Raw genomic sequence first — 22,605 nt, forward strand, 5'->3', positions numbered from 1 at the left:
GAGCACGGAAAGTAGAACTTATATCCTGTCATATCCTGTCATGCCTTCTGGTAAAGGGCTGACCGGTGTACGGAGCACAGAAGCTGACTCAAGTATCCACCATGGTTTCTACCTCAGACAAAGGTCCTTCAAAAGGATAATTTGTAGTTTGGCCACTGGTTATGATGTCGGGTTGCGATCAAAGAACGGCGGAGAGGGGGTAGTCTTATATCTGGATGCAGCTGTTATAAGAACCTATGCACCTCCGTACACCAGTAACTTTGACCAAAGTACAAATGATACTCTCTATGAAACCAAAGAAATATATCTCTTCCTTGTGGTATCTGAAGTCTCGCTGATGGCTGCCCATGATAGATAACCAGGACAGCAGCTGAGTCCTCAGGATCCGCGAACGTTTCCATATGTGTAGCGAGCCATCTCAGATCTTCGGAAAGTGAGATTGCGTAGACGAAACACCTCACTTTAGTAGAGCCAGTGTGCTTTTATAATAAACGCATATTCAATCCTCAAACCTCTGTGCGATTAGACATAGGCATCTATCGAGAATAGCTGGCCAAAGTGATCGTGAGGCAACATTGGTTGTAGGAATGCCTTACGAAATGGATCTAGGAGTGAAGAGAGAGAGAGAGAGGGATTTCGTCGCGTTGTCTGAAGGAAAGGGGGATCGCTGCTGTCAATGGATGTACAGACAATTTGTCCCCTGGTTTCAACGGAAGCGGGAAGAATGCCCCGCGGAGAAAGGTGCATATGCATCTCAGAACTGAATCACCAAAGGACAGCAACAAGAGTCGACAAAGCCCATACCCGGCGATCCAGCAACCTGAAAGTTAAGTCCTCCAAGGTATGATCAACATCGGCGTCTCGGATGGTCTGCCGGGGTCCTACGGGGGTCTACGGGTGTCCTACTGAGCATAACTATGGTACCAGGAGGGTGTTATGACCACGTGCAACTTAGCCTTCCAGTAAACCACCACTATAGGTACATTTCAGCAGTTACATCATAAGTACTGTATTTCAGACATCGCCTGAGACAAAAATAGCTCTCTTGGTGCAGTTTTGCACCTATTCAGGGAGATAGTCACCGTTAGTGTGTAATGTTGTTGACCAGAGTAGGAAGATGAATGCATTTGTCGCCCAAAGTCGCTAGCTCTCTGGAGTCATTATGGTCAACGGCTACCATCTCTTCAGAGTTGCATAGCACTTCCTTCTGCGGCATATGCACGAGGTCGTGACGTGTAAGAGAAGCTAAGACGGCATACAGCAGTACTGATGGAGAGAACGTTAAACTGACATAACCATTATGTAAATAATTAGATGAGACATCTTCTGACTCCCTTTTTAGTTATTATTTCCGTTTCGTCGACTGACGTTAAGATGAGGTCGAAGGACTAAATGTACACTATAGCTGGTGATCAGCGCGTAGTGTATTTAGTGCATAACTAGGATCAGTAGGATATCTCTCTCTCGGGGGAGGCTTCGGTAGTCGGTACAACGTTGGGGCTTCCATTGACCCCTATTTTCGGAGTGGCGGTATGGCCTGTGGCCCAGGTAGTCAAGTTTAATTATTAGACCTGTTCTAGCGCCAGTTCATTCCACAGTTTCTACAGTAGTGATCGATTTCTGGGGAGAAGGAAACTTCTAGTGTATTAATTGCGCTGCCTGGGCACGGAGAGGGCATTAGCCACTTAGGGCATCTCCCGGTAACCCCGTCCCAACCCCAAGCCGATGTCTTAGGAGTAATCAATTCCGTGATTTCTGATTGGGTCTGAGTCTCCCTTTGTGGGGAGCACGGAGAAACATGTGGGGTTAAAGAATAGCAGGGTCCGCAACGTATTGCCACTACTGTCAACGTCGATCATGCCACTACGTACCTTGGGAGATTCAGGGAGTTAAAGAGATAAAAGAGATGTCTTCAAGGTGCAACAGTCCTATTCTGTGTGTTTTGCTCGAGAATGTTAGATCTATATCAGGATGAGGTAACAATAATAATAGAGTATGAATAACCTCAATATTATCTCGCGGACCAGAGACCCACAGCATCAGATTAACTGAGATAAATTTCCCCATATTTCAAGGAGCGGACCCACTATTGAAGTCATCTGAAGAACCAAATATAGCCATTGGCTAATGGAGCACAGAAGGTATGACCACATGTCCAGCGTTGAATAGGCTGCATGTCTTAGACAGTTGCTTGGCGATGTTGGCGCAGTCACTACCTCGTATCCTTGTATTCATGTTGCATTATGGCAACCCTCGGATGCCGAGGACCTCCTTGAAGCTATAAAAGGCTCAATGCTACCCTTGGCCCTGACATTCACCATCAACAACAAATCAATCACTCACAGCCCGTTCCAAACTCAAAGACTCGTTCTAAATCACTCGTTCTCACACACCCTACAATCCACACAAAATGCAGATCAAGAGCTTCGTCCTTGCCGCTTCGGCCGCTGCCACTGCCTCCGCCGCCGCCTGCTCGGCCCCTACCAACAAGTACTTCGGCGTTGTCGCCATCCACTCTGGCAGTGCCGTCCAGTACCAGCCCTTTAGCGCTGCGAAGAGCAGCATCTTCGCTGGCCTCAACTCCCAGAACGCCAGCTGCGACCGCCCCGACGAGAAGAGCGCCACCTTCTACATCCAGGATGGTGCCCTGTACCTCTATGCCGCCTCTGCTACTCCCCAGGAGGTCTTTGTCGACCGCTCCGGCATGGGTAAGTCACATCCAACACCCTCAAACATGGAAAAAAGAAGCAGAAACTGACAGGAACTCTACAGGCCAGGGCAAGATCGGCTACACCACCGGCGCTCAGCCAGCCCCCAAGAACTCCGAGCGCCAGGGCTGGGCCATCGACGACCAGAACCACCTCCAGTTCCAGGGCAAGGACTTGATCGCCTGCCCCAACAGCATCGACGGTGCCTGGAGCATCTGGGCCGATGCCGGTGTTGCCAACCCCGCCGGCAACAAGGACTGCGTCGGCATCGCTGCTCGTGTCGAGGATGTTGCCAACCCCAACAGCTGTGTCTACACTCAGTAGATGACAACGTGAGCTGGGTCTTGCGGTCTACTGATACAGTCATTCAATTTGAGCGTTGCTTTTAGTTTCTCTCATTGTTGCAGCTCCTAGTCAAGGACAGTGTTTTCCTGTGCTATACCACTCATTTTACAATATATAATATCACTTTTCAAAATATAAAATGTGCTTCTGGTGCATCAGCCAGAAACACTTCTTTTGAATCCTGTTATTACGACTTTATCTAGGATGCGATTGTAGGTTCTTAAAAGATCATGTGAGATGCCTTGACGCCAATCAGCTATGGAAGCGCTGCCACATGCGTCTTACGCATAAATACTGGTGTGTCTATTCCTGCTACTGTCAGCTTGTTTGATGCCGAGCCTGTCAGTGCGCTACAAAGTGCTGCAAATAAAATATAATCCCAGATTAGCCATCGTCTTCCATCAAGCAAAAGACTCCTTACAACTATCAACTACTTGCATAATCGACACTTGATCGCTCTGCAGCAATCAGTCTTCCCCCTTCGCCACACAACAACGCCATATCACGTCTGTCCGCAAAACTGCAAACCTGCCACAGCGAATAACGCCTTTCATGGCTCTCAGACGTTCCAGGACCGCAAGGGCACCCGAAGGCCCCCGCGTACAGGGCCAACAGCGGATTACAACGTGCATGGATAGCCAACAAGGACCTCACCCCTACTGAGCAAGCATTTGGTCTGATCCTGGAAAGCTGTCCACGCCATCGGGCAATCCGATGCCGGTCCCGCGCGAGGGGGCCCAGGGGCGCCCTTGCGGTAGGTAACAGATATCGAGTCACGTAAACTCGTATTCGCTTCGTTCACGCGCAGAGATAAATTCACACTGGCCACCCCAGGTTCAGGATCGCCATGACGGCCCGGACGGCCTGGACGTCCATCTCGCTATCGAGATAGACGGCGCCGAGGATAGCCTCCACTGTTTGAGCCATCACTCCAGGGGACACGCTGGCTTGAGACGGATTGATGAGAATGAGATTCTCCAGCCCGGCCTTGGAGCCCATCTGTGCGAGATGGGGGTTGCTGGCCATCGATGAGACCACCTGGTTGATGTAGCCTGTGATTCGATTAGTAGTTCATCTCAGGAACATTTGTGAGGCGCAGCAAACCTCGACTGGCTCTGGCTTCGTAGCCGTCTGTGACGAGGATCAGCTGCAGGACCGCATCGCCGATTTGCGCCAGGTCCTTGTTGCCGTCGGAACGATGTGCTCGTCCGGTCAGAGCAAGCGCGCCGGCGCTACGGAGAGCTTCGTAGAGAACTGCACGATTGGTGAAGTCATAATGGATAATATCCTCGACGAAGTCAGCTCTCTCATCTAGTGACATGTGAGACATGGCCATGGTTGATCAATGGAAAATGCAGGGGTGTATTGGGTGAATGTGGATAGAATGGAGAGTGTTGAAGAGGGAAGTAGGGGCACAGGAGATGGAAGATGGAGCAGAGAAGACGGAGAAAAGAGGAGAATGGATGCCTATTTATAAACGTCTCGTCTATAGTCGTTTGTGATGTAAGAGCTGCGGCAGACGCTGCGCCGCAATACCAGGCATACTCCAAGGCGTATCGCCTGCATCATTCAGGTGGTTGTCTATTGGCTATGCCATGGCTCTGTCAACCGTAAAACGACTCAATTAAAAGGCGTCCAGACAAGCAATATTAGTGAACAGGTTCGATAGACGTGAGTTCTACAATATGACTGCGGAACAAAACGTCGGTCCACAGTGCGCAGAAGAGCAAACATGAGTCAATGTTATATGTGCCTTTGTGGATGGCCAGCCACTTCTTAATTTCTGGTATATCATGCCTCTGGATGACAGTCAGATTCTAAGCAACCAGACTCTGTCCCCGCGAACCACGGTCGAAGTATGCGAGCGGGACCACCCGCAGCAGAATGCTTCTCAATTGCTCCAAGCTTCCACACACTCTGACTCTCGGCAGTACCATCTACTCGCAGATCATGGCTTACTTTTGAAGACCTCTTCGAATGGCTACTCCCGTGTCGTCTAATTTTTCCACTATGAAAGATATTTTACTACTTTCACCCATTTCTTCCCTTCCACCAATAACCTGGTGTAAAACGAACGACTCTTCCTGGACTATTGGCGCCTTCCACGAAACCGGACAACACGCGGCCTTGTATCATCCATAGGCACCGCAATCTGCCGCACAAAAGTTGCTAAGATGTCCTGTCGTTCATCGAACATCCATTTTAGAACGTCGAAAATTTCTGCCACTTTTATAATCGATTGGAAGTGTGGGCTTCTCAGGATGTCGTCTTTCAAATCATTAGACTGGTCACCTGCATCGTCTCCGTGTTGTTGAACTAAAGGATCGTCGTAAGGTGGTAATGTCTTTTTGTAGGCTTCAAAATGAGCTTTGAAGCTATTTGCCGAGACTAGTTCCGAAATTTTCCTTTCTATTTCGAGAGAAAGCAGGCGAAACGTCTCTTCCCCGATGCACTCGTCGAGGAATTTCGCGAAGTTGACATTGTTAAGATCTCTGTGGTTGGGATGTTTTGGCGGGTATGTAGCTTCAAATGCAGCTTTGAGTGCTGGATGCATGATGCGACTGGCAGGGCAACCGTTTTCTGAACCCACTGAAGGAGTTGTTCTCTCGGCTAAAAGTTCAAGAGTGTCAATTGTCACCCATAATCTGAACGCATTTCTCTTGGTCATTGATGGGATCTCGTGCGAGACGTCTTTGATTTCAAGCATCTCGTACATAGCAGACATAAATTCCTCAACTGATTTTATACTCGCTTCCGCCGAGACAGGTCGTAGAGCCGGCTCATGAGACTGCTGCTGGCTACCCTTGTAGCTGGATCGAATTCCAAGGTTACTCCAATGTTGCATCCTCTCTCGCGAGAACAACTCCAGTTCCCGCTTAGCTTTCTCGAATCGCGCTCTGCTTCGGACTACAATCAGTAACTGAGCATGACTGAGTGAGTAAGAAGCGATGATTCGATGCTGCTCTCGACTCAGAGCTCCAATGTTTACCCTCCAGGCAGTCGTTGCGGGCCATTTCTTCTTCTTCCCTCTCTTCCTGCTTGGCACATCGACACTGACGATGTCCTTATGTGGTGTATTTTTCAGCAAAGAATTCTCCGGGTAAGGCACTTTGGCCTGGTGCATAGCATCTGCAAACGGTGACTCCCAGCATCGTGACTCCTTGCAGAATATAATGGCAACTTCCGGACTAACGGGAAGGATAAGATGTATCAAGTCTTCACTAGTCATCCATATAAGTTGGCATCTTTCTCCTTTCATCTCTGTACCGAGGCATGATTGCGTATCACCCTCAAAATCAACCAGCCTGTCGTTAAGAAAGTATTCGTAACCGTCGGCCGCTTTCCAGATCTGAAGGGTGTAATTCTCGACAAAGTGGCTATATGTGGACGCGGCAGCGTTTTTATCTGGACTTCTAGCATCTTCTAGGATGCCCTCGTGGCTTGTTTCCAAGAGATACAGCAACTGCTCGAGCCAGAATTGCTCTGGTTCGTCGGACCGACCACTCTTTCTGGACGCTTCAAACTGTCGCTGGAAGAAAAAGTCGTTCTCACGGTAGGGATTCTTGACTTCGTTTCTGTACCACTCCGACCGCCTAAGGGACAGATTCATGAACTGGAAGAGAATATGAACGTCCTTCTCAAGGATATCGATATGATCAACACCGTTGCTGACAGCAGCTGTAACCTTTTTGAATATGTCGCTGGTCTTCGACTCTAGCTTACTGAACAGATGCTCTATCCTCATCGGGTTTGTATCCTTCGCGTTGTAGTATAGGTTTTGGGTGCCGCAGGTCCTTGCAACTTCTTTGAGCCAGAATTGCTCACTGACGAGGTCGAAAACATGTACAATTCCATGCTCTATGAATCTATATCCCCCTTAGATGCTAACCTGGGTAATGGTCCGATCATTCTTACTTCTTGTTTTTGGCCCTCGTATGCTCGAATCGCTTCAGGATGAACTGGGGGATGTAGTGATGGTATTGGGTTGTCTGAGTTACCATGATGCAACGTTTCGGGGACTTTTTTTTAATAGTGTTCGTCTTCATACGTCTTGAGTTTATCTGGGCCGAGTTTGCACACAGTAGCGATGGTTCCACAAGGAAACAAGCGGGCATCAGGCTACTTGTGGTATTTATACGAATGCTCAAGAAGCCAACTCGGTGCGGGGTTGGTACCATGAACAGTTACTGTATACGTATTAGCAGATCTGAATATGAATCAACTTGTGGCATGTTTTTTTACGTAATTTTTGAAAAACGATGTTCTAAGTCTGGTACGTGTAAAACCGTTCTCAGAACTTCGATAACTATCTCCAGGAGATGAAAGGGTAGAAGCATCCGTTTAAGTAGATGTGGCAGCTCCCCCTCCCTTCCGTTCTTTTACTAATAATGTCCGCTGGCTATGCTAAGGTGGATGCCCAATAACAGGTTGACCAGGGTACTTGCTCTCTAGTCATGGGTTTTATAGGCGGTTTGAACTGCCGCCGGCCAGTGTAATGCCGGCTGTGACTGGACAGATCAGGATTTCCCTTGTCGGGGCCATATTCTACCACCTGATGAGTATATCGTAACCGTAAACCACTCCCCGGGCTTCATTAGCCGCTCAGGCAGCATAATGTACTGGTTACCACAATGCTTTAGGGATTTGGGCGTGGACAGCCTCATGCACAGTCTCCTCTTACCATTTCGGACTTTTGCATAAGCCGATTGAATTGTGTCCTGAGCTGATTTGTTCACTACTTGTATCGGGGATGCATCGGTCTCTTCTTTAAGAAGGGGGCTATGCCAATTTGAATGAGCCGCAAGAGATTCGTACTCTCCAGTTCACTCGTCTCTTTCCTGTCGTTTGCTTTTTCTCCTTGCTAGACACCTGATATAAGCCAACCTCTCCATTGCATCGGTTCTGAAGAGAAAATCTGATCCATGTGCTGAGATTTTAGTGTTCTTCGGGTACGATTTATATCATGGAGTATTCTTTTGGAATAGTTGGCACACTGCCCCCAGTTTTGGGTCTTCCAAGGCAAGGGAAAAGGAGTATCAGTGAGATGAATCAGTTGCTACAGAATGAGAGCTATATGGAGAAGCTGGACTTTGGCTTGCAAAAGTTATTGGATGGGTTTAAAGGAGCGTCATCTCATGAAGATATCCCTAAAATGCACAAAGAGCTTTACGTCTTCCTGGAGGAAAAATGTACGAACTTATACGGTGAGATGAGACAAATCAAAGAGACATTTCAGCGTCATAAGAATCGTCGGGGTAATTCTTTTCTCGGACTTTCAAGTGCCTGGATGAATAGCCGAAATTGCATATATTGCAGTCTGAAGTTGAGTCCCTTAGCAAGATTATTGGTCGGTTTGAAAAGATACTGCAGTTCACGTGGGTTCTCTAGTTTTATTCCTCATTGCCCTCTTTCCTTTTTGTTCTTTTCCGTTAGTTACAATGATGAGATTTGGCTGAATGATGAACCCCAGGCAACGGTCACGCGGCCTGAGAATCAAAGACCATAACATTGACATGTCGAAAATGAGAGAAATGATCAGCACTACCATTTCAGAACAGTTTCAGGGTTTGAAGAAGACGTTGCCCTTATCGCAGTTCAAGCGATACGGAGAAAATAAACCCGGGAAGGCGTATCGAATCCAAAAGACGCGGGCATACAAGCTTAAGCCTCGTCAGGTTTCTAAAGCGTTCGAGAAGGGTACATATCGCCGGCAAGTGGAAGGCAGGTGTCGAAACTGCGGGTGGCCTGGACATTGGGAAGATACATGTGACGAACCTTGCGGTAAATGTTTGTAACCAGAAGCACAAAAACATCTGCGTCTGATACTGACATTATATTCTCCAGGTCATGAGAGTGACCATAAAGTGTCCGAATGCTGCAACGATGTGTTCTGCTTCTATTGTAAGTTGATTGTGGAATTTGTGAAGGAAGCTAACCACGAGCCCATGTAGGTGAAGAAGAAGGCCATTTGAAGGGTGAGTGTCCACACAACAGACACTACGACCTATTTTTCTGTTCGAAAATGATACAACTTCGGCCCTGACTGTGCTGCCTTTGAAGGCTTAAACTCTGAGGATTCTTCAATGGGCTCAGCAAGCACAATGTTTTTGGAGGTGTTTAGTTCAGTCATGCTTGTGTTACTTCAGAACATTCCTATGTTGGCGCATTTTTTATGGATTTAAGTTCGATTTTTAGACCGCCTATTATATATAATTAACCTATATAAGTCTTCTTTAGCGCCACAGTAACTGCTTGTAGAACAAGTCTAGCGCTAAGTTTCAGTGTTATAATGAATAAATGTCATGGCAGCTATAGCATTAATCTGTGAGAGCACAATACAAAAGCTCTGGTGTATCTGGTTCTGAATATATCTTCAGCCGGTCTGAGGTTTGATCCATTAGGAATTTGTTAAGTATCTGATGTGTTTTTGTGTCTGTTTGATATGTCAAGATAGCGTCCCTTGTATAATAATCTCGAGAAGACAAAGCATATAAAGATCATTATTCGGCGCATAAGGGATCTGTGAATCAATATAGATTAAGAGCTTCCCCGATTGCTATTATTGATAACATGCAAAGATGAGTTGACATAATAACTTGAATTACATCACATAAATCTTGCTTTTTGTCATAGTCTCCAGCATGAAAAATAGGCAGCTGAATAAGATCAAAAGTTTCAACCATTAGTCCGTAAAAAGTCCCATCCAACTAGGATATAATCATGCTTCTTTGCAGACCAAGGAAGCTCCGTCCAAATCCACCACCTTACCAGCATCCAACCAGGACCAAGTATGCCATGCATTTAGTGTCACATCTATGCCTGGTCGGAAAATTCTGCAGGCAGTATTCTGCTGGAATGCTGTGAGCTGGGTGCTTGATGCATAAACAACACCATTGCGTGCAAGTGCTGTTTTGCCCCAGAGTGATTCGACGGTATGTTTGACACCATCTGCTCGAACAGCCACATTCGCATAGGCACCGGACTGGTCATTGGCAAGTTGGACAGTCACAAGGGGAGCCTCAGCGGAGGCGGTAGCTGAGAGAGAGGAGGTAAGGAAGGCAAGCGCAAGTGCAATGTTCATAGAGATCTTCATTTTGATTTGGATCTGTCTGTCAATTTCTCCCTAAGCAGAAATTAGGGCTTGTCCTGAAGGATAGGACGAACCCCCTTCTCTTTTATAGCGCTCTAGGTTGCAGGAAATATTTTCTGTGAGGTAATGCGTGGTCATAACTACTGATCCTTCACCATCTTGATCCATTGCACATCAGGAGATCAAGGGGGCGCAGAGCAATGTTTTCTATGGACATTCAACCGTATGTCGAGTAGATTGGTCTAGACAGCCTAGGTCGAAATCATCTCTTTGTCATGCAGTCCCTACTTTTCTGAAATTGGGAGTCGCTCCATACTGGTGCTCTCATATATTGCCTCTCACTTAAGTTGAATACCATTGTGTTTCCAAATTTAGCCTAGTCATTGATATCATGGGGCTGGTGTTCCATGGTTCCGTAATATCTGGGTTCGTAGATTGACTTTAGTAAGTGGCTCTTATCCGTTTGCAGCGGTCGTATTGAGAAGTACGACTTCAAGATAATCATCATTGCATAAGAGTAAAATAGCAAACACAAATGCACAGTTTGTTGCAATCAGAGACAGATTGATTGGATTCGACCGGTCTCCCCTAATCTCTGTGTATGAATATATAGGGCCCAAGTTTCCTAATATCAGGATCTGGGCCCCACATCATTAGTGGGCAGCCTAGACCTAGGTAAGTGCAGTAAGCTTATTGGAAAGTATGGGGTAAGGCGACTATAATATCTAGCCATATTATGACCATAGGTAGCTAAAGCATAGATATTCTAGTTGTTTCCTTACCAAGCATGGCAATGTAAGTTGACTTGTGGTAGCAACTAAAGTTAAACTGGGCCCAAAAATTCCCTGTTACTTTTCTTTCATCAAGCACAGAGTTACTACACATAATGTTAACTAATGATGTAGTTAACTGAACCTATGTGTTCATTTGTCTATTATAGCTAGTGCTGAAATGGATGGGTTTGTGATGCCTAAAGAGTGACAAAGTTAGCATGGAAGTATAATTATGTTTGACCCTCTTTAGAAGTTCTATACTGGATTTTACTGACCTGAATTTGCTTTTCAGATGCTGTCCGTGATGTCATTATCTTGTAAAGTCTAGTATAATAATACTACTTCCTAATGAGATGTCTCACTAGGGCTTACAAATAATCAAGGAGTAGTTATATGAAGCAGACGGCGGTTCTGCAGCTAACTAAATATAATCATAAGGAAAGAACTGTACTGGCAGTTCTTAGCAGTACACTGATATCATTTTATAGACATTGCTTGTCAGTAAGTTAGTGGTGGTGTCACACAATGTCATAGAGCTGGTGGACAAGTGCCAGACTGTGCTGGTTAAGGAGTTAGGCAAGCATAAACCTAGAATGCAACTTCTTATACCAGCCCCTCTCAAGATTCCCCTTCAACTGCTAATGCATCCTCAATATTGAATATAAAATTCTTTGTATATCTAAGCCCAAATATCCAACTCCAACATGCCCAGTCGGAGGGATAATAGGCTTGGGATATCATGGAACAGGGCTGCTGCGCTCCAAGCTGACCAAGGGGCTGGTCAACTAAGTGCCCTCCATGCAGCGGTCCTCAGACAGTGGCTTAGACCAACATGAAAGAAACTTAGTCTAACAGATTGTTGGATGTGGAATGATAAAGAACACTGATATAATGACCTCCATGTAGATCAAGTTTAGCTTTCCCAGCATATTATTGCCAGCTTACAAACTCAGATAATAAAGATGAAGCAGGCAGAGTGAATTATGATTAACCATGACACTTAAAGGCCTAGTTCACTAGTTGATAGAAACAGCATGCATGATTAGTGGTTTATGGCCATAATATGTACTATGGCATCCATGTCACATGAGTCTCCCATGAGTCTATCGCAACACCAGCACGCCTACTCATACAAAAGAAATTGTGTAAGGGATCCTGAACCCAAGTAGTATTGAATGCGCCTCTCGACTTAGATACGGGCAGGAGGCTGATATGGTGTCGAAGCTAATAGGTTTGTGCTAGTTAAACTGAAGCATAGCTTTGGCATTCATTTGAGCCTTGGATAAGAGGAATAAGGAGTAGGGAGCTTAACATTAAATTTAAACGTTGACAAGAGCACTAGGGTTGAGCACGGTGAAAGAAAGAGGCTTGGAAGTAGGGCTTTTCCACATGCGATTTTGCTGCTGACCAAAGATACTCTAGCAATATGCTATTATCTATCCCCCGGCAGCGTAAACTTTTCTAGGATACTGCCGAATCATGCGACAGGATAAGCGCAAAGAGGAATTATTATCGTCAGCCTCAGGGAATACAGAGAAATCGCATGATGTAAATTGTGATGAGCCAATGGCAAAGCAGGAATTGGAAGAATAAACGCAAAGTCTGAGTCACGTGGAATTCTGCCTCTTGATTTTTTTGCCCGCGGGTAAGATCTACTCCGGCAGCACAGTGCGGCTACTTTGAATATCCGATTCCCGTTCCCAGCTAGATGGATGTTTAGTAAGCTGTTTGCAGCCATCGAATCCCCCCGCGCCGGTTGCCCTTCCATAACCGATCGCCGGCGTGGGGAGCCTTGTGCCGGCCTGCCTTCTCAGGCCAGTGGAGGAGACGGAAATGCATATCTGCCAGAAGTGCCAATTGACTCGGCTGATCAATTCTTAGGATCTGCTGGCGACCGACGGTCGGTCCTTAGATTTGACAGTTGCCAGAATGGTGGAGTCATGCAATCAATATGTTCTTAAATCTCTCGGCATGTAGCAACCGTGCCTGCTATTTATCTGACCCCGACGCAAGGCGGGGCCCCTCATAAACCCATGGTCTAGGAGCCGACCGTATTTGCCGTCGCCATCTGACCTCCTCAGTATCCAGATTCACCACACATATTGAAATGATTATAAGAGCAGTGATGTCTCTCTCTAATTTCTTCGTCAATCATCCACCATAGACAATTTAGTCTTTCTCGCAAATCCTCCAGTCGTGTCATTTCGACCCATCTTCATACACACAAATACACAATGTCGCCCAAGCGCCAATTCGACCCCAACTTCACTCCCTATGTGATCAACTCTATGGGACCCAGAACCCCTGAGCGCGCTCGCGTCGTCTTGGGGTCTCTGATCAAGCACATCCACGACTTTGCTCGTGAGGTCGAGCTTACTCCCGCCGAGTGGATGCTCGGAGTCGAGTTCATCAACTCTATCGGCAAGATCAGCACTCCCGTGCGCAACGAGTGCCACCGCATTTGCGATGTTATCGGTCTTGAATCGTAAGTACAGCGACGCAACCATCAAAGGTTAAAACAATCAATGCTAACGACTAAATAGACTTGTCGATGAGATCGCCAACAAAATCGTCACTGACGAGGGGCTGACTCCCACCTCCAACGTCATTCTCGGGCCATTCTGGTCGCCCAACGCTCCCTTCCGCAATCTCGGCGACAGCATCATCCAGGACCCCAACCCCAATGGTAAGGTCACCTTCATGCACGGTGTCCTGACAGACATGGAGACTGGAAAGCCCATCGTCGGCGCAGTCCTCGACATCTGGCAAGCCTCCGCCAACGGCCAGTACGACTTCCAAGACCCCAACCAGAGCGAGAACAACCTCCGCGGCAAGTTCCGATCGAACGAGAAGGGCGAGTTCTACTGGTACTGCTACCGCCCTACCCCTTACTCTCTGCCCACCGACGGTCCGGCCGGTGTGCTCCTCAATCTCATGGATCGCTCTCCCATGCGGCCCGCCCACATTCACCTCATGATCACCCACCCCGACTACGCCACCATCATCAACCAGATCTACCCCAGCGACGACCCGCATCTCGACATCGACTCGGTCTTCGCCGTCAAGGATGACCTTGTCGTTGATTTCAAACCCAAGACCGACGACCCCAAGGCCGAGCTCGACCTCGAGTACAACGTTAAGATGGCTCTAAAGATTCACCACCCTAATCCCAACTCTGCTCCCCCTGTTTCGTCCTTCGAGCGCTTTAACAAGGGCCAAAAGCTATGACGAGGTGTCTGAATGATTGATGCATCTTTTCAATTTCTCTACTGTAGAAAACATCGTGGCGCCGGCATCGCCAGAGCAATCCGACTTCTCCTAGACGGTGTGGTCTGAATTCCTGTTTTCCATACCTTACCGCTGTACATATTATTGTTTGATACTCTTGTTCGCATGATTCCTGGGTGTTTAGTTATTAGCATAGCAGCGATTATTACAGCTGAATAGATTCCCGTTCTCATTTCTTTGGACCTCGACTTATCTCGTCCTCCACTATTTATTGTGACTAGTATCGAGTTCGTACTACGAGACAGACGGATTCACCTGAGGAGTGATGCCTGGGGCAACACTCCTAGTCGATTGCTGCCTCAGGCACAACACCAAGCTGAGTTGACAGCTTGGCATGAGCTGTTCTTATATTCTCCTCACCGATCATTACACCCTTTGTTTATCGATTCCATTTGATCAAAGTTGCCATATTTTGTTTGCCAAATCTCCATCGCACTACAGTCGAAATTCTATTTTTATCTAGGATGTCGTCTACTTCCCCATCCGACGCCCTGCGCTTGCACCTGGCATATAAACCGCAGCCCCTCAAATTTGGCACTAGTGGTCGGAGGGGCAAGGTGGTTGACTTGACGCAGCTCGAGATCTACACAAATGTTCTCGCAGAGATCCGCTATTTGCAGTCATTGCAGGTCTCAGAAGGAGGCATCCGCGAAGGCGACGACTTCTATTTTGCTCACGACCTTCGACCCAGCTCCACTGGCTATGTAGAGAACCACCGCGGTGGTCTGTGTCAAGCGGTCGTGCAAGCCTTGAAAGATGGAGGCATGCACCCGATCAATCTCGGGGCTATTCCTACGCCTGCACTCACCTTCTTTGCTCTCCAAAAGGGCAAGGGAAGTATCATGGTAACGGGGAGCCACATCCCGTTTGATCGTAACGGCTACAAGCTCAATACCTCCAAAGGAGAGCTCCTCAAGAAGGACGAACAGCCCATCAACGATGTGGTCGAAGTTGTGCGCGAAGAGCTCCTCTCTCAGCCCTTTGCCGATTCTCTGTTCAATGAACAAGGCATGCTTCGCGAGTCCCCATCAGATCTTCCTCCCGTTGCGCCCGAGGGTAGAGTTGCCTATATCCAGCGCTACCTTGACTTCTTCCAAGGCGAATCACTCAAGGGCATGAAGATTCTCGTGTACCAGCATTCTGCCGTCGGTCGCGATGTTGTGGTTGAGATCTTGGAGAAGCTTGGTGCGGAGGCCACTCCCGCCGGTCGCAGCGAGACCTTTGTCCCGATAGACACCGAAGCCATCGACGAGGCGCAACTCAACACCGTCCAGAATCTGTACGATAGCACAGGCCAGACATTCAACGCGGTCGTCTCAACAGACGGAGACAGCGACCGCCCGCTCCTCCTCGCCCCGGAGGGCAACAGACTCCGTTTCTTCGGCGGCGACCTGCTAGGCATGATCGTCGCCGAGTTCCTCCAAGCCGACTCTGTCGTGGTCCCAATCAGCACCAACGACGCCATAGACCGCGGCCCTCTAGCCGGCGCTCTCGAGCCGAAAACCAAGATCGGCAGTCCGTACGTGATCGCCGGGATGCAGAGCGCCGTGGCCAAAGGCCGCCAGCGCGTCTGCGGATGGGAAGCCAACGGCGGCTTTCTGACGGGCTCTGATATCGAGCGCAACGGCAAGATGCTCACTGCGCTCCCGACGCGCGATGCGGTCCTGCCGCTCCTCTGTGCCCTGTTTGCAGCGCAAAGCCGGCAAATGGCCCTGCCGGCGCTCTTTACTACACTCCCCAAACGTTCCAGCCGTGCTGCCCTGATCAGGAACTTCCCTCGTGCCACGAGCATGAAAATCATCGACCGCTTCTCGCTGCGTGAGGGCGGAGCACAGACTGCGGAAGAGCAGTCCCATCGGATCCGTCAAGAGCTGGAAGGGATTTTCTCTGCGCGACATGGGTTTTCATCAATCTCTCGTATAGATTACACGGATGGGGTGCGCGTCATCTTCCAGAATGGCGATGTCGCTCATTTTCGGCCTTCGGGGAATGCGGACGAGCTTCGAATCTATGCTGTGGCGGATACACAGGAGCGTGCGGATCAGATTGCGGTGGAGGGGGTGACTGAACCGGATGGTTTGCTACGGAAGCTGGAGCGGTTGGTTCAGGCGTAGCGGCATTCCTCGTTGTGTTGAGATAGTTGCTTACGATATATGATCATTAAGTGTCGTAAATACGACTAGACATATATGGCAGATTTCATCTGGGCGGACTGTACACCGTAAATAGTAGTAGATGACAACCCTTCGGGAGTCAAAGCGTGTGCTCTGCCTGACTGTAGCTCAACCGGAACAGGAACCTTCCACCACGCCGAGTGCAACATTAGAATAAGCATAGAGATTCTAATACAGTCATTGAGAATGAAGAATACATGACGGTTGGGAGACTGGTGGCTAGGGTTCTTGGACTCAGAGAAACTTATCTATGTCCTTATAGCCTGTATACGGCATTAGTCAAGGTAAATTGATCGGAAGACCATAACCATAAAGGTAGGTAGTGTTAGGGATCGCAATGGAGAGGCAAACGGCCAGAGCATGATGAACTGAGGCTAATTACGACAATAACCTCCCTTTGTACCAGATAGAACCGACACGGGAATCCATGTCTTACCAGGCCAAGACTACGTCTACGGTATTACTCGATATGACAGTCCTTATCGAGCGGAGTTATTACTCCCCTAGCACACCTCAGACCAAATATATATACCGACCCGGACTCCACGGAGACAACGGCACGAGACACCACGAAATTCAGCCATTCGACCACCAGCACACCATGTCGCCGAGCCCCCCATCCTCTTATTCGAGCACAGCCGCAAGGCCTCCACCTCGGTTCATCGAGCTCCGGCCAAAGGGAGGTTAGTAATTTCAGTCAAAAGGATCGGGCAATTCCAACTTCTTCGCCTTGGTGGTTCCTTTGGGATGGACTGACCCATTTTCTACGGAGTACAGAGGGTGTGTTGATCACATTCCCCGAGGGTGCATCAGGCCAGGTCGATTCCAGACGCAAACGACATGCTATCTCGCAGAAGAATCAACGAGATCGGCTAAAGGCGGCGCTAGAGCAGATGGCTCGGGTACTACACGCTGGTGGCGTTGGTTCTGGCCCCAGGGGGTTGTCTGGGACAAAGGTGCGTGTGCTTTGAACTCCTGCAGGGGTTGCTGTCTACTGAAGCTGGGGATTAAGGGGTGGAACACCTGGTAATTGCTGACTGTGTCGACTCTACTGCAGGTTGAGCTGATTGAAACGGCTGTGGAATATATTCAGAGTCTTGAGCAGGAGGTGAAGACGCTGAGGAGCTCAGTGAAAGAGGTGCCTCGGTCTCAGGAGGGGGGTGAATGCTCAGAATCCGAATGAATAGTCTCATTTAACGAATTTCATGACTTGAATGGCTTGTGGCACTGTTAAACCTCCAAGATCCAACTTCCAAGACATTGTAGCGAAATGCAGACGCATATGGTCGTATCACTGCGCCATGTGGCCAGTCAACCTACGTCAGTTACGAATGGCCTGGCGCATCCCCGAGTGGCCTGTCGCCCGGCAGCATCGCCATAAACATTCAGCAGCGGAAGTGCCAAGAATCCAAGACATCAGAATAGATTGGACTGAAGTCAGAGTAAGCTGGGTCGCAGACCACGTTCCATCAGGTGGATCTGTGATTGGCCAAACAAGCTTTCTGACGGAGGGCTGGAGGAGGTCTTGGCCGAGGGCCGCCAAGAGTCAGGAAGAAGCAGAGAGACAGCCAGAGAGCCTGTCAACTGACTGCGGTGTCATTGCTCACGAGATAACGAGGCAGATTCCTGCGAGCTGGAGGTCAATGTGAAAAATTAGCGAAGGGATCTGGACTGCCTTGGATCTAGTTCGAACGCCTCTCGCGCGTTTTATGGTTTTCTGGAATGGCTTCTGCTGATGCCGAGGGCTGTTGTATGTTTACTATATAAGCACCATGCACGCTCCAGTACTACGCATAGGGATGATCTTACCTGCAAGTTGTAAGAAAAAAATATAGGTTATCCATCCTTGCATCGACAAGATGGCCCTCCATCAGTTCGATTACCTGTTCGCTCTCGGCACTATCTTTGCCTTCCTCGATGCATACAACATCGGTGCTAATGATGTCGCCAACTCATGGGCGACCTCGGTGTCGTCTCGCTCATTGAAGTACTGGCAGGCCATGGTCCTGGCTACTATCATGGAATTCAGTGGAAGGTATGTCTGCTCCGGTACAGGTATCATATAACCATTTGGAGGATACTAACGATTCCGCTATAGTATTGGTGTAGGTGCTCGTGTCGCAGATACCATCCGAACCAAGATCGTCGACGTCAAGGCCTTCGAGAAGAACCCAGCCCTGCTGATGCTGGGTATGGTCTGCGCTGTCACCTCGTCTTCCATCTACCTCACCATCGCCACCCGTTTCGGTATGCCGGTCTCGACCACTCACTCCATCATGGGCGGAGTGATCGGTATGGGCATTGCTGCTCTGGGATCCGATGGCATCAAGTGGTGGGGAGGAGACATCAACTCCGGTGTTGTCCAGGTCTTCCTTGCCTGGATCATTGCGCCTCTTCTGTCCGGTGCCTTCGGTGCCATCATCTTCCTCTTCACAAAGTACGGAGTCATGGAGCGTAAGAACTCGGTTCTGAAGGCTTTCATCTCCATTCCCATTTACTTTGGCATCACCTCTGCTTTGCTCACCAGTAGGTCCCCCGCCGTAGTATGATGCTTGACGATACTGACTGGCACAGTGCTTATCGTGTGGAAGGGTGGTTCCAGCAGAATCACGCTCACTGATTCGGAGACTACCGGTGTGATCATCGGCGTTGGTGCTGCCGTCGCGCTTCTTGTCGCCGTCTTCTTCCTCCCGTGGCTCTACAGGAGGTTGATCAAGGAGGATTGGCAGCTGAAGTGGTACCATCTCTTCATGGGTCCTCTTGTTCTACGTCGCGGCGAAGTGCCCCCTGCTCCTGAGGGCTACAAGACCGTGCAGGACTACTACAAGGGCCACAAGACCCTAGAGGAGCTGGAGCGCGAACGTGCTAACATTGAGAGAGCCGGACCTTCCGATGAGGAGAGCGAGCCTGCCGTGGGCGAGGGAGACAAGGAGGGCCAGGTTGTTGCTGCTTCTGCCGAGGTCGAAGAGCCCAAGTTTACTCTCATCGGCCCTCGCCCTGAAGGAGCAGCCTTCAGCCCCGCCGTCCTCTTCTGGCAGTTCCGTCGCTTCTTCTTCCGCGGTATCGATCAAGATGTTGTCGATCTGCAGAAAAAGCGCAACATTCTCTCTGGTGACTTGGAGATGGTCCACGCCCATGCGCGCCATTACGACAACAAGGCCGAATACATGTACTCCTTCCTCCAGGTCATGACTGCTTCTACTGCTTCTTTCACTCACGGTGCCAACGATGTCTCCAAGTATGTATTCTGGCATATTCCTCCTGTTGAACACCTGCTGACAGATTTATCCAGCGCCGTTGGCCCTTATGCCACCATTTACTATGTCTGGTCGACCAACCAACTCAAGTCCAAGAGCCCTGTTCCTTACTGGATCCTGTGAGTATCCACCCTTCGCCTCCCTACTAGCATCTCTAATCATTCTTAGGGCTTTCGGAGGTGCTGCCATCGTCATCGGTCTGTGGACCTACGGCTACAACATCATGCGCAACCTGGGTAATAGAATCACTCTGCACTCTCCATCCCGCGGCTTCTCCATGGAGCTGGGCTCTGCCATTACCGTCATCATGGCCACCAGACTGAGTATGTTATATCACCGGGTTACTCCTTTAGCGATCATAGTGCTAACAATTTGCAGAACTCCCTGTCTCTACCACCCAGTGTATCTCTGGTGCCACAGTCGGTGTGGGTCTGTGCAACGGCACTTGGAGAACCATCAACTGGCGCATGATTGCATGGATCTACTTTGGCTGGATTATTACCCTCCCTGTGTCTGGAATCATTTCCGGCTGTCTCATGGGAATCATCATCAATGCCCCTCGCTGGGGATTGACCTACTAAAGAGTTCAGAAAGAAGGCTACCTAGATTGGGGGGAGGTGACGAGATTGACAATACCACTCAACGGCATTTATGCTTCATTTAATGATAATAGGGACTTTAGTCCAGTGATACCTATGAAGTGACATAAAATTGTACTCTAATATATGTTCTCTACCACGCAGTCTACCACTGTGAATACCGCTTCGTGTCTGTGCATATCAGTACCCAAATCTCACTCTGTCCATCCATCCCCAGCCCCCAACATCCAATTCACCCCAACCAACTCCAACCCGTGCCTCTCAACCCATTCTGCAACCTTAAATGACCGCCTCGCAATAAATTCCTCTCCGCCAACATCCTCCTTCGTCAGCGCGAACCCCGCGGGCTCTCGGAATAGCAGGAATAGATACCGGTGCGGGCGTGAACTGCACCATTAGCTTTATCCGTTATCCCAATCAGCAAAAATACTAAAACTCACTCATCTTTCGGCCCAGGACCCAAATATTCCGTCAATGCGGTGCCGCTGTCCGCCTCCGCGGCCTTCAATCCCGAGACGACCCAGTGTCTCCAGAAGGCGAATTTGGGGTCGTCGGGTGTAGGCGCGTCGGGGTCAACTAGGAGGAGGGTATAGCTTGTTGAAGAGGGTTGGTTATTCTCCTGTTATCCCGGTTAGATTGCGTCGGTGCTGTTGGCGGAGTATATCTACCTCTTTGGAAAAGGATACAGTTGGAGCTGTCTTGCATTCACTTGCGCGGAAGAGATTCCCCAAGGAAACGGGTTTATCGTTGAATGAGACGTGGAGCTGGATGGTGGGTTTGAAGTCTGCGGGGAGGAAAGGGAGTAAGCCGGGGGTGAGGTTGGCTTGGGCGAGCGATTGCGTGAGCTGCTGGGTGTGGGATTCGAGAGACATCTTGGTCGGCAATGGGGTTGATTCTTGAGGACATGGTGCTGAATGGCAGGGTTGCAATGATATATAGTCGGTCGTATGCTTGTGGATTAGAGATGGGAGATGTGACTGGCGGAAAAATACAGGATGCGCCGTCTTGGGCAATTTTGGTGATACATGGTGTGCGGGGTATCTATGGAGAACTTTGTCTGCTCCATCTACTGTATATTTGGATTCTTCATAAGTACTCCTTAGTAATGTATGAATGTACCACAGTATGTCTTAATCTTTTTGACGATATGCATGAAGCTATGCATAATTTACATATAAGGTTGTCTTAAACTCTGATAAGAGAGTCACTCCAACACAATCCCTTCGCATAGGATTCATATAACAGCTCTATCTTCCTACCTACACCATTCACTTTAATGTTCATGGCTTGTGTACTTGAATGAAGATATATAGCAATATTGAGCAAATGGGTTGCAATAACTAAAGAACACACCGCCACATCCATCATTGTTACCGTTGTGCTATGTAAGATATGACGTCATTTGTGTACGCTTCAATATATAACTTCCTCATGTCCTATATCCAGACACCACAACAACTACCAGTGAAACATACCTTCTCTGTCTATAAATTTGAAACCTGCTACTTATCTGTTCTACTACAAGACTACAAATCAAATCAATCAAAGCTAATCACCATGCCAAACAACAACTTCTCCTCCTCCCAAGACACCGGCGTCACTGGCGCCGCGAAATTCGTCACCTCCACTCTGGGAAATACTGTCGGCGGCGTCTCTCGCACTGTTGGCGGAGTAACTGGTGCAGCCGCTCGAGGAGTCGGTGACACCATCACAAGTGCAACCGGAAGTGCAGGCAAGCCTGTTGGAGATGCGTTGGGAAGTGTCGGGACGGGCGTTGAAGATGGAGCGAACCGAGTTGCAAAGGGTGTTGAAGATGCTGGGCAATGGCGGTGATCAGGTACGCTACTGTCTAGTCATCTGGGTGATGATAGGCTGAATACCTGACTGTATCAATTAGGGTTTAAACTGAGATTTATTCTTTCAAATGGCGCTTATAGTTTATAAGTCCAATGCCCTATTTAATGAGTCCTATTCTTTATTGTCTGGTTAAAGTACTGTAGCTGCTATTTTCATGCTTTATTATTATAACCTGATTTCTAGTCAGCTGCTCTGGTATACACTGGACTTTTTTGTCTATATAAGCTGATGGATAGCACAATTGCACATCAGGCCATTTCTGGTGTAAAGGTTAATATCTTATTCAGGACGCCCTGGATTATAACACACCTTATCAATACCAAGGCCCTATTTCATGAGCCATGTCTGATTGATTTCCAAAGAGCTTATCAGATTAAAATTTATCGTTCCTGTGGATCCCGGATTGCATATTCTAGTCAGACCAATCAAGGCACAGAGATTGGATTGCTGACGGAGACAGCAAGAGTTCAGCCAATCATCTCAACCACTGCAACCGGCTTTACCATTCTCCGTG

At 48.5% G+C, this 22,605-nt stretch overlaps 10 protein-coding genes across 10 annotated transcripts; 6 read left to right on the forward strand and 4 right to left on the reverse strand.

Annotated features, from left to right (window-relative positions):
- Window positions 1-2,410: 2,410 nt before the first annotated feature.
- aspf34 (cell wall protein PhiA) lies at window positions 2,411-3,032 on the forward strand (the record flags this gene model as incomplete). The annotated part of the gene is made up of 2 exons (XM_033563667.2): window positions 2,411-2,708; window positions 2,773-3,032. 2 exons carry the CDS (start codon window positions 2,411-2,413, stop codon window positions 3,030-3,032), a joined length of 558 nt encoding a protein of 185 aa, XP_033419558.2.
- An 837-nt stretch (window positions 3,033-3,869) lies between these two features.
- ALT_2350 (ribonuclease III domain-containing protein) lies at window positions 3,870-4,389 on the reverse strand (the record flags this gene model as incomplete). The annotated part of the gene is made up of 2 exons (XM_033563666.2): window positions 3,870-4,105; window positions 4,158-4,389. 2 exons carry the CDS (start codon window positions 4,387-4,389, stop codon window positions 3,870-3,872), a joined length of 468 nt encoding a protein of 155 aa, XP_033419557.1.
- Window positions 4,390-5,142: 753 nt separating this feature from the next.
- Window positions 5,143-7,054, reverse strand: ALT_2351 (uncharacterized protein; the record flags this gene model as incomplete). The annotated part of the gene is made up of 2 exons (XM_089599319.1): window positions 5,143-6,919; window positions 6,969-7,054. 2 exons carry the CDS (start codon window positions 7,052-7,054, stop codon window positions 5,143-5,145), a joined length of 1,863 nt encoding a protein of 620 aa, XP_089456465.1.
- Window positions 7,055-9,771: 2,717 nt separating this feature from the next.
- On the reverse strand, window positions 9,772-10,146 carry ALT_2352 (uncharacterized protein; the record flags this gene model as incomplete). The annotated part of the gene is made up of 1 exon (XM_033563663.2): window positions 9,772-10,146. One exon carries the CDS (start codon window positions 10,144-10,146, stop codon window positions 9,772-9,774), a length of 375 nt encoding a protein of 124 aa, XP_033419554.2.
- A 3,004-nt stretch (window positions 10,147-13,150) lies between these two features.
- On the forward strand, window positions 13,151-14,144 carry ALT_2353 (putative catechol dioxygenase; the record flags this gene model as incomplete). Its single annotated transcript, XM_033563662.2, has 2 exons — window positions 13,151-13,401; window positions 13,460-14,144. The coding sequence occupies 2 exons, from the start codon at window positions 13,151-13,153 to the stop codon at window positions 14,142-14,144; spliced, it is 936 nt and encodes a 311-aa protein (XP_033419553.1).
- Window positions 14,145-14,668: 524 nt separating this feature from the next.
- On the forward strand, window positions 14,669-16,318 carry ALT_2354 (phosphomannomutase; the record flags this gene model as incomplete). The annotated part of the gene is made up of 1 exon (XM_033563661.2): window positions 14,669-16,318. One exon carries the CDS (start codon window positions 14,669-14,671, stop codon window positions 16,316-16,318), a length of 1,650 nt encoding a protein of 549 aa, XP_033419552.2.
- Window positions 16,319-16,979: 661 nt separating this feature from the next.
- ALT_2355 (uncharacterized protein) lies at window positions 16,980-17,561 on the forward strand (the record flags this gene model as incomplete). Its single annotated transcript, XM_033563660.2, has 3 exons — window positions 16,980-17,061; window positions 17,156-17,334; window positions 17,436-17,561. The coding sequence occupies 3 exons, from the start codon at window positions 16,980-16,982 to the stop codon at window positions 17,559-17,561; spliced, it is 387 nt and encodes a 128-aa protein (XP_033419551.2).
- A 676-nt stretch (window positions 17,562-18,237) lies between these two features.
- ALT_2356 (inorganic phosphate transporter) lies at window positions 18,238-20,216 on the forward strand (the record flags this gene model as incomplete). The annotated part of the gene is made up of 6 exons (XM_033563659.2): window positions 18,238-18,413; window positions 18,477-18,904; window positions 18,953-19,616; window positions 19,671-19,754; window positions 19,804-19,958; window positions 20,014-20,216. The coding sequence occupies 6 exons, from the start codon at window positions 18,238-18,240 to the stop codon at window positions 20,214-20,216; spliced, it is 1,710 nt and encodes a 569-aa protein (XP_033419550.2).
- Window positions 20,217-20,428: 212 nt separating this feature from the next.
- On the reverse strand, window positions 20,429-21,106 carry ALT_2357 (YbhB/YbcL family Raf kinase inhibitor-like protein; the record flags this gene model as incomplete). Its single annotated transcript, XM_089599320.1, has 3 exons — window positions 20,429-20,621; window positions 20,675-20,853; window positions 20,921-21,106. The coding sequence occupies 3 exons, from the start codon at window positions 21,104-21,106 to the stop codon at window positions 20,429-20,431; spliced, it is 558 nt and encodes a 185-aa protein (XP_089456466.1).
- A 685-nt stretch (window positions 21,107-21,791) lies between these two features.
- ALT_2358 (uncharacterized protein) lies at window positions 21,792-22,067 on the forward strand (the record flags this gene model as incomplete). Its single annotated transcript, XM_033563657.1, has 1 exon — window positions 21,792-22,067. One exon carries the CDS (start codon window positions 21,792-21,794, stop codon window positions 22,065-22,067), a length of 276 nt encoding a protein of 91 aa, XP_033419548.1.
- Window positions 22,068-22,605: the final 538 nt, after the last annotated feature.

The sequence above is a fragment of the Aspergillus lentulus genome, assembly GCF_001445615.1.
Source record: "Aspergillus lentulus DNA, contig: Alt04, strain: IFM 54703, whole genome shotgun sequence".
Lineage (NCBI taxonomy): Eukaryota > Fungi > Ascomycota > Eurotiomycetes > Eurotiales > Aspergillaceae > Aspergillus > Aspergillus lentulus.